Source organism: Nicotiana sylvestris, chromosome 10 (genome assembly GCF_000393655.2).
Source record: "Nicotiana sylvestris chromosome 10, ASM39365v2, whole genome shotgun sequence".
NCBI classification, from domain to species: Eukaryota; Viridiplantae; Streptophyta; class Magnoliopsida; order Solanales; family Solanaceae; genus Nicotiana; species Nicotiana sylvestris.
Genome location: NC_091066.1, coordinates 132,798,586 through 132,807,901, shown reverse-complemented (window position 1 = coordinate 132,807,901; position 9,316 = coordinate 132,798,586). Strand labels below are relative to the sequence as shown.

At 34.9% G+C, this 9,316-nt stretch overlaps 2 protein-coding genes across 4 annotated transcripts; one reads left to right on the top strand and one right to left on the bottom strand.

The window, feature by feature from the left end:
- Positions 1 to 2,301: 2,301 nt before the first annotated feature.
- LOC104222332 (GCN5-related N-acetyltransferase 5, chloroplastic) lies at positions 2,302 to 8,154 on the top strand. Of its 2 annotated transcripts, XM_070160300.1 has the most exons (4): positions 2,302 to 3,028; positions 3,598 to 3,667; positions 3,776 to 3,888; positions 7,485 to 7,603. In XM_070160300.1, exons 1-3 carry the CDS (start codon positions 2,376 to 2,378, stop codon positions 3,860 to 3,862), a joined length of 810 nt encoding a protein of 269 aa, XP_070016401.1. In that variant the 5' UTR covers positions 2,302 to 2,375; the 3' UTR covers positions 3,863 to 3,888; positions 7,485 to 7,603. The 2 variants fall into 2 exon arrangements, with proteins under 2 accessions (XP_070016401.1, XP_009771863.1); XM_009773561.2 differs by having other exon boundaries at positions 3,598 to 3,888; positions 7,485 to 8,154.
- Positions 4,350 to 7,960, bottom strand: LOC104222331 (probable serine/threonine-protein kinase PBL28). 2 transcript variants are annotated; one of them, XM_009773560.2, is made up of 7 exons: positions 7,657 to 7,960; positions 7,348 to 7,532; positions 7,004 to 7,202; positions 6,761 to 6,924; positions 6,557 to 6,661; positions 5,029 to 5,151; positions 4,350 to 4,935 (listed from the first exon to the last, which is right to left on the bottom strand). In XM_009773560.2, the coding sequence occupies exons 1-7, from the start codon at positions 7,724 to 7,726 to the stop codon at positions 4,699 to 4,701; spliced, it is 1,083 nt and encodes a 360-aa protein (XP_009771862.1). In that variant the 5' UTR covers positions 7,727 to 7,960; the 3' UTR covers positions 4,350 to 4,698. The 2 variants fall into 2 exon arrangements, with proteins under 2 accessions (XP_009771862.1, XP_070016400.1); XM_070160299.1 differs by having other exon boundaries at positions 4,515 to 4,935; positions 7,348 to 7,548; positions 7,616 to 7,726.
- Positions 8,155 to 9,316: the final 1,162 nt, after the last annotated feature.

Sequence of the window (9,316 nt, the reverse complement as noted above, 5' to 3'; positions counted from 1 at the left end):
ATTTCTTGTTCATCAGGCGACCCGAGGTAGTCCTGCAGGCGTCCGTAGGCCTTGACGTCTCCTTCTATCTACTATTCCTGTTTCTTTCATGTATTTCCCGAGACAGTGTTGTATTTATTTCTTTCAGACCTTTATTTGTAGTACTCCTAGACAGTCTGTGAAGTTGTGACACCAGTCTTGGGTAGATTTGTTATGGATTGGTATTAGCAGTATTATTAAATCTTTACAATGCAGTCCTCTGCTTATTCAATTCTGTTGTTATCTAATTGTTGGCTCTAAACTGTTATCGGATTAAAAATGGAAACACGTAAATAGTTCAGTTGGTTGGCTTGCTTAACTTTCACTAGTAGGCGCCATCATGACTCCCGAGGGCGAAAAATCCGGATCGTGACAAGAAGTTTCCAAACTTTCAAATTACTAACTTTCTACAGAACAAGTCAAATGAATCTAGGGACCTCCGAATTCAATTTCGGGCAAGCTCCCAAGTCCACTCAAGTTTTCTTCAAATTTTTACGTAAAAACTTTTCAGAAAAAGACATGGACTGTGCACACAAAGTTAAAAAATATCAAATGGAGCTAATAGAGGTATTGGAACACGAAAATAAGGGCTAGTACTCAAAACGACCTATCAGATCATCACACAAGATATACCTGATTGATGCTCGCAGGCCTCAGAATCACCTTCTACTATTATCTTTTCTACTATTTATCTTAACATCAAACAATATTGTATTTTTGGGATTTCTAGTGTACTTCTTAGAGTTTATGACTCAGTTTTACCGGTTTTGAGGGATTTTGTGATTATTATTCAATATTGATTGGTATCATAAGATTTGTTAGGTTGATTTAATATTCTTAGTGGATATTTCTGTTAAATTCTCTGGTGTGCTAGGCTTACCTAATCTTAGAGATTATGTGTCATTACGATTACCTCAAATGAAAATTTTGAGTCATGACAGTTCACCTTATTATTTATATTATCTATTTCTTAGTTGTCTCTCTGTTTTTACATGTGTATGAATTGAACATGTTATAGAAAGTGTGTATTTTCATCAAAATTTTCTCACTATTTCATCCGAGTTAGACTTGATACTTATTAAATACATGTTAATTTTTGTACTTATATTATATTTTTACATATTTTTATCCAAATCCTGGTATTGATCTCAGCGGTGTCAAGGAGGGTGCCTAGGAGCTTGACTTGGAGAATTCTTGGTAAGTTACTATGTTGATTTGCAGCAGTCCTCTTCCTATCTATTCTACTATTTCTTGTTTCAGATAGTACTTTTATATTTGAGACTCAATTATATTCTAATTAGTAGCTCATGATGAATTAGTGTATTATTTCTGCACTTGATGCTCTTTTCATTCTTGTTCCTATATTTTTATATATTTCGACCGTTAGACATCTCTTACACTGCTTGTTATAGTAACTCTGTCGGTTTCTAATAGGTTGGGTTAAGTGCCATCATAATTCCGGTAAAATTTTAGGTCGTGACATTATGCTCATACATGATTGAATAAATATTATGATTCACTTCTATAGAAGGTTTGGGAGAAATAAAGAGAATGAGTATCATTTTATAGCTGTATGAATATATCATTGATCACCTACATATCGTACGTCAAGAATATTTTAAAGGCCTTATTAAACTATTAAAGGAAAAATGGTCAAGCAAGAAAAGGATCTTAGCTATAATTATTTTGACCATAACATAATAACAGTAATATTCTCTGTGAAAGAAATATTCACCATTTGGATAGTGTCATTAAATATCTGGTATTACAAAATTAATTGAGAGTTGTGTACAACTTTATTACTATTTGGTAGAACAATATTGACAACTGAATATTATTATAAATCTCAAAGAACTTATTAAGTTTCAAAGAAATTATGCCAACACGATTACTATATTGAAACCTCAAATAATGAAAAAAATATAAGGGCTTGATATTGCTACAATCAAAACGGATAAGAAATATGTACGTGAAAAGTTAGGTGTCTTTTTATATTTGTACTACAATATTAGCATGGTGGAATCTTATGTCGTAGTAAATTTAAAGTTTAATAACATGCAAAAAATGATTGAGAATTCACATTATATATATTGAATAAATATGAGATAATTGTCTTGTACTCATTGTTCTCGTGATAAATTAATTATTATACCAACTAATGTTGATTACTTTTTTAATAGGAGTATTAAGAATACAGTTGGAAATAATTACTAATAAATTTAATTTTAAATTCTTAATGCGACAATTATTTGAGACACTTTTTTTTCCCCAGATAATGTGATTTTTAGTGAGAGACAGAAAACCCCCTTTGCAACATCCAAACTTTCAGTTCAGCCAAGCATTTCCCTTCTACTCCCATGGCTACTGCTATTTCTTTAGCATTTTCTTTAGACCCTCAATCTCACCACAGCTACCATCACCATTTTCACCATAATACCAACTTCAGTTCACATAAAGCTTCAATCTTTACACAAAAAGATCCATTCCCTTTTCTCATCTCATCAAATTCACACACTCCCAATCTAATTATCCCACTTTCAACTTCCCAATCTTCTTCATCTTCTTCCTCAATAGAAACCCCACTTCAAACAGGTAAATTTCTCACTAATCAAGAGCTTGAAAAGCTTGAATTTTTAGAGAAATACAGGTATTTTCAAGAATTGGGATCTGGGGTATTGTGGGTGCGTGTGATGAGGGAAGAAGAGATGGATGTTACTGTTTGGCTGTTGGCTGAGTCTTTTGCTGAGTCAATGTTGATGCCTAAAGGTTATGTGAAATTCTTGGCTTACTTAGTGAAGCAGTACATGATTGAAAGAAGAGCAATGATGCCTCACACTGCAACACTTCTTGGATTCTATAAAGAAAATGGAGAAGATTCAGATTTGCAATTGGCTGGAACTGTGGAAGTGTGTTTTGATAAAAGGGGTGCTAATGCTAATCCTCCCACACCTACTCCCCCCAAGAACTCTCCATACATTTGCAATATGACTGTAGAGAAGTTGCTTAGGAGGTATGGTTTTTAACTGTTTCTTTCTTTGTCAAATTATATGTGGTAAGAGTGTAGAAGTAATTCAAGAGACTATCTGGATCGCAAGAGATTATTCTCAGCCAGTATATTTCTCCTTCCTAAACTTTTTATTTTTAATTTGAACTTTTAACATATACTCCCTCCGTTTCAATTTAAGTGACATAGTTTGACCCGACAATGAGTTCAAAAGAGAAAATAAGACTTTTGAAACTTGTGGTATTAAACATGCCGTAACATTTGTGTGGCAATAGAAGCTTCTCATTAAAAGGTAAACTTGAAAGTTTAAAGTTTAGTTGTTTCTTAAATATAGAAATATATCATTCTTTTTTGGTACAGACTAATAAGGAAATAGTGTCACGTGAACTGGAATAGAGGGAATACTTGGCGACGTAGTTCATAAATACTTAGATGTATAACTAAGTCTAAATAAATGGAAACATACTTTTATAGGAAAAGTTGATGAATGTAAAGTTATTCTTATTGGGAGAGTAAATGGCTGCATCATGTTGGACTGGTATTGAGTCGTGTTATTGGTTATTATCATTTTGCAGAAGGGGCATTGGTTGGCATCTGTTGAAAGCAAGCGAGGAACTAATCTCTCAAATGAGTTCTTCTAGAGAGGTTTACTTGCACTGTCGAATGATTGATACTGCTCCGCTCAACATGTATAGAAAAGCAGGGTATACCATTGTTGAGACAGATAACCTATTTATCCTGTTAACATTGCAGCGACGCAAGCACTTGATGTGCAAAGTTCTTCCTGAGTCAGAAAGCCCTTTTGAAGTTGATCAATCTACTTCTCCCATTGACACGTGAACATTGAAAGACAGACCAGTTCTTAGGTACATTATTTTCCAACCCTTTTTACATGAACTTTTTGCTCTTTTGGATATATCTCTAAACTATCTTTCCGCCTTGTTTGTACATGTACATACTCAAACTTGATCCACTCTTTTGTTTCCTTTTTATCATCTGAACTCGAGCTGAAACTTAGATATTAAACTTTAGTATTGTATTAGTGGTGAACATTACTTCTTATTCTTCCATATTCTTAAGGAAAAATGTGTCCTTTGAACACCAGGGATAGTTGTCTTCGGCTTTCTACACATGTATTTGTATAGCGCCAGAGGTTAACTTTTCCCGGTATTATGTCAAACTTTAGAGATTTGTTTGTAGAAGCAAAACCGCCAAGCAAACGCTTAGTTTTAGTTCTCTGATGTGTGAGGATGAAACATGAAAATGTTGTCACAACTACCTATTTAACTGTAAACTTAAGTAGTCTTCTGATGAAATTCAGTTCATGTGACCCAAAATCCACACCATTGATTCTATTATTTGGGAAAGGAATCCGTACATAATCAGATCTTTGCACTAATGTGTTTGAGCAGAGGTGAGCTGCCCAGAAAAATAATTGTTTTACTCAGAGTCGCCCTTTCTATCTATTAAATTATTAAGAAAACTTGTGATCTTCTGGTTGAATCTGGATGTTCTTTTTATTACTTTGACAGCTTACAGTATCCTACCATACTCATTACTCTTTCCAATGTACATTTGAAACTTTTAGCTGATATTGTAACTTCTGAATTGGAACAATCGATCTTGGTGCATATTGTGATTAGAATTTGCTTCATCCATGTCAATCTCAGAAGGTTTCAGATCATTCTGAATGTATGCATAGGCATGCTTAGCCCTTTCATATTTGTGTGGAGGATCAGCTGCAGTTCTTTGACGCAGTCTACCATTGAGGGCCTTTCACTACTGTCGGCTCGCACACAACGAGAGGCTAGATTAGCAAACATGGTTACAGACTCCATAGTGTATGAGCTCCTGTTAATCTCAGGGTCAATCACCTTGCGCAGCTTCTTCTTATCATTCAATATATGCCTGACCTGCGATATCCTCATAGCAGTTAATGTCCTATACTGAAAAAATTTGGAACCAATTTTCATTTTTGCTGCTATGATAATAATTTTGGTCCTTACCTGTAGTACTAAATTCTGATCATTTGGTCCAAGGGTGAGGTCAACGGCCCTGCGTCCGGTCAAAAGCTCCAGCATAACAACACCAAATGCGTAAACATCACTTTGTAAAGTGAGTTTTCCCGTCTGTCCGAAAATAATATTAGCAAGGTTTTTCTGGAAGAAAGGTTAATGAGGAATAAAAAAAATTTCCTCATGATAAACCCAATGTTTACATTTCAAGAGCAAGGATGAAGTATGAAGTTTCTTTACATGCAATCGCATGTTTGGAACAGAATCGAAGTAAAACTAGTCGTAGTTCCTTCTAGCAGGTAGAGTGTGATACTATTACTTGTTTTCTAATATTGATTAGAAAGAAGAAGAAAAAGAGACTGACCCATGCGGCCATGCATATCTGCATGCTATTTATGGTAGAAAGTAAAGGAAGGCAGCTAATTATTATCCGAATTGACATTTGTTATCAGCATCTTTTGAAAACGTTCATCGCTTTTAAGTGACAAAGGGGGAAGAGAGTGGGTTAAGTAGCTCCAACTCTGTAAAGCTAATCAAATAATTTGATTAATTCAATTCATTATCTCCTCTTACTGTTTGTTTAGTTTCTTGATTTTGGGGGTGAACATTGTCTAAGAATGTCTCCACTATCCTAAGGTTTTGTTTAGTGGAGGGAAAACATGCTTAATAGTTGATACGTCAATATCAGCTTGTTAAATGTTGAGTAACTTAGAGAAAAGCATTTGCCTTCACTTCAAATAAGATCATAGCATTTAAGTTGGATTTGCTCAAGTTCGATGAAGCTTAATCTGCGTCTGTTGGCATTGTAATGGAACATACTCTTTTAAAGTAATCCTGATGGATTGAGTTCTGATAAACATGAAATTAGCTAAATTTACAAACTTATAAGGTAGGATGGTTTCAGTTGGTTGAAGATCTATTCTGAACCTGAGACTGCTTTTTCTCTTTATGTAGCAGAGTGTCAAACTGTTGAGCATTATAGTTATTAAAAAAAAAAACATAACAATACATAAATTTCATCCCTGAATAATGGACTGAATGTTCAGACAACTATTTACATGCCACCATTTAATTCTGAGTGAAAGGAATCTAGAAGAACAAATAGCACTACAATTGTTTAGAGGGAAGACGAATTGTCTATGTGACTTCTTCTGTAGTTTTCCCCCTACTTAGCTTATTCGCCTACTCCTTTTTTGTTAGTGTTTTTATGTGCTTAGCAGAAATATCATTAGTCAGCAGCCACTACCTATGAATTTCCGTTTCAGATTCTTAATTCTTTGCTCGTTTTGTGGTTTGCTTCTCGCTTTTTGCATAGTAATATATTGGCTATTTCTTCTGCTGTTGCTTACTTTCTAGAACTATCTCAATTTATGGCTTCTTCTTGTCTTGTTTCCAATTTCGGATTTCCTTTGCTTACCTCCTTAGGTTTGTTGTAACAAAGAAAATGAATTCTAAATAACAATATAATATCCAGTTCAATTGAAACTTCAAACCTAGATTTGATATGCAAGCGACTCACCAGTGTGTATTCAGGGTCAAAATAGCCAAAAGTACCAAGTACCCTAGATGTCACACATGTTTCCTGGCCTTCTGGCATCAACTTTGCAAGACCAAAATCTGATATCTGCGCAGCAAATGAGAATTGATTATTCGTATGTTCTATTAAGAGATCCCCTCCCACCAGAAATCAGAATTAAATGACATAGATGAAGTACTCGCGTACCTTTGCTTCATAATTGGTGTTCAAAAGAATGTTGGTGGATTTGAAGTCCCTATGAATTATAGGAATCCCAACAGCTGAACTTGAATGAAGATATGCAAGTCCTCTTGCTGCCCCAATAGCTACCTTTAGCCTTAAGGGCCAATCCATCTTCACTTCTCCAATTCCTGCAGTTTGGTTGAAACATAGTTAAGCATCTAAAGGTAAGTCTTTGGATGAAGGGAAACTTCACGCTTAGAAACCAACCATTCAAATGATCTTGAAGATTTCCCTTGTGCATATACTCGTAAACTAGAAATCTGTGCTTCCCATCTGCACAATAGCCTATTAGTTGTACAAGATGGGGATGATCCAGTCTGCTCAAAATATCGACTTCCACACGAAACTCGCGCTCTCCTTCTGCCTCTTTGAATGAAGGTAGATCCATTTTCTTGATTGCTACAATCTTCCAATTGGCAAAAGAATCAAGTTTTATGTATTAGTTAGTCTGCTTTATCAAGTTTCTAGTGTTACACAAAATGAGACATAGGAAACAGCAGAAAGTAAACCACCAATGTGAAATTCTTTCTCCCTTTACTTGTTTGTCTTACCTCTCCAGACCGCAGTGTGCCCTTATAAACTCGACCGAATCCTCCTTTCCCAAGTAGATTGTCATCGCTGAAAGAATTTGTTGCCTCCTCCATTTCCTTGAGTGTGAAAACTGATGATCCATGGTGTCTTTTTGCAGGTGGATTCTGGTCTTCAATTTTCCAACACTCCACAGATTTATATATCCCTGAAAATAAGCGTATCTCATATTTTACAACATGCAGAAGCTATGTACAATATTGCACAGGCTATTATAATAGCATGAGAAACATTTTCTGGAATATGAAGGAGGCTTGAAAGCTGAAACATACAAGGATTTAGCTGATCCTCGGACCTGCTTCTTCGTCGCTTGTTCCACGCTGCCACCAAACCAAAAGGCATGATAACTGTTCTTTCAATAGATTCAGATGCTATCTTGTGGTTCAGAATGATGTATTACATTTGATAAAGCAGTCAGCTTGAATGGAAAAGAATACAAATTTCTGAGAAATTCATGATTAAAAGCGAAACATATTTGGACACTACAGAATAATTAGGCAATGAAACAGAAAACTAGCTGAAGAGGAGAAAGAAGAAGAATGGGAGAATAGATATAAAGTATAGGAAGAAGGAAATAGAGATGTATGAGAATCTTGCTGGAGTATGTATAAAGCAAATGAGGGGTTAGCTTATGACAAATACTTGACAATCTAAGCACTGTTATCACCCAACAACCTAAGCTTCTCACTTGAAGGGTAAGAAAAAGCAAGAGATGGGAAAAAAGATGGTATTAGTTGCTTACCTTCAAATGAGAAGTGGGTTGAGGGGTATGCTTGAAAAGGAAAGAGAAGCTGCAATTTAACATAAAATTCTCTTTTTTAGTATCATTTTTCTTTGCATTGCAAATGGTTCTTGTTGGTTGGTCATTTTCTTAGATTTCTATAAATCTTTCCCCTCCAAACTCTTGTTTCACTATTTCATTGATGTAAATACTTCAGTTTTGACTGTTGGTGAATCCATACTTTTTGCTGTTGGTAGTTTTTTCATTCTTATTTTTATTGCTGGTAAAAAGTTGCTGCTTGACCATGGTTTACTACTGACTATTATGACTTCTTGCTGTATTTTTCTTTCTTTAGTGTTGGTCTTACTGTATATTTTTTATTCTTATAGTGTTGGTGATTTTGTAATTTTCATTAAGAATCATCAGTACTTTTCCAGTCCAAAGTATATTCACTTTTTCTCTAGGATCAAGAAATGTTAATATTTATTGAATATATCATGAAATATTACTAACATGGAAAGTTAACAACTTTGGAATGTTGTCTTTTCAATTTTAATTTTTTTTTACGCACCTTTAAAGGATAATCTAAAGGGTAAAACACAACATTATATTTTTAAATTCTAAATCGCATTATTTTTTTCAAAACGATATCGGTGTCGAAATGATACAATCGAAGCAATCTTTCTCATCATAATTGCTAAGAGTTGAATGCTTCTAGTTCTTTTATTTCCCCTAATCAAGTAGCCTAAAATTTAATGATAAAAAATTTGGACAATAAGTGTGACAAAAGGAGAATCAACTTGTGCCATCATCATTTCAGAAAGTTGTGTAGTAACTGTTATCTTATTAGTTTAGGGCCAAAAACCACCCCAATATCTCGATTGTTCCTTGTCGGTCTGGACATCCGTTTGTTAAAGGGTAAACTTAAGAGAGCTCTTTGTGGTTGCTATCTTGAAAATGAGGAACTATATGAAAGATTTTCTTTAAGCTAAATGCATAATCTTCAAGAAACCTTAGAAAGGTGAATCTTGTGGTGTACTAAAGAAAGTGGGACATATCTTTTGTGCTCTTCTTGCATGTGAGCTAAGAAACACGCAAAATCTCGTTTACTGAAAAGGCACAAATAGGGGCGGGATGGGTGCAGGGCGGTGGCTGTCTTAACCTACAAAATTTCAATCCGCTCCGCTCCGCTTAACAGTTAAAATCGCATC

What these genes read in the sequence shown, in the direction of transcription:
- LOC104222331 (XM_070160299.1), bottom strand. Translation starts at nt 7,726, where the DNA reads ATGCCTTTTGGTTTGGTGGCAGCGTGGAACAAGCGACGAAGAAGCAGG. An exon ending in ACACCAATTATGAAGCAAAG is followed by an intron (nt 6,662 to 6,760) that starts GTACGCGAGTAC and finishes TTTGCTGCGCAG; the next exon opens with ATATCAGATTTTGGTCTTGC. An exon ending in ATCAGAATTTAGTACTACAG is followed by an intron (nt 4,936 to 5,028) that starts GTAAGGACCAAA and finishes AGGATATCGCAG; the next exon opens with GTCAGGCATATATTGAATGA.
- LOC104222332 (XM_009773561.2), top strand. Translation starts at nt 2,376, where the DNA reads ATGGCTACTGCTATTTCTTTAGCATTTTCTTTAGACCCTCAATCTCAC. An exon ending in GTAGAGAAGTTGCTTAGGAG is followed by an intron (nt 3,029 to 3,597) that starts GTATGGTTTTTA and finishes ATCATTTTGCAG; the next exon opens with AAGGGGCATTGGTTGGCATC.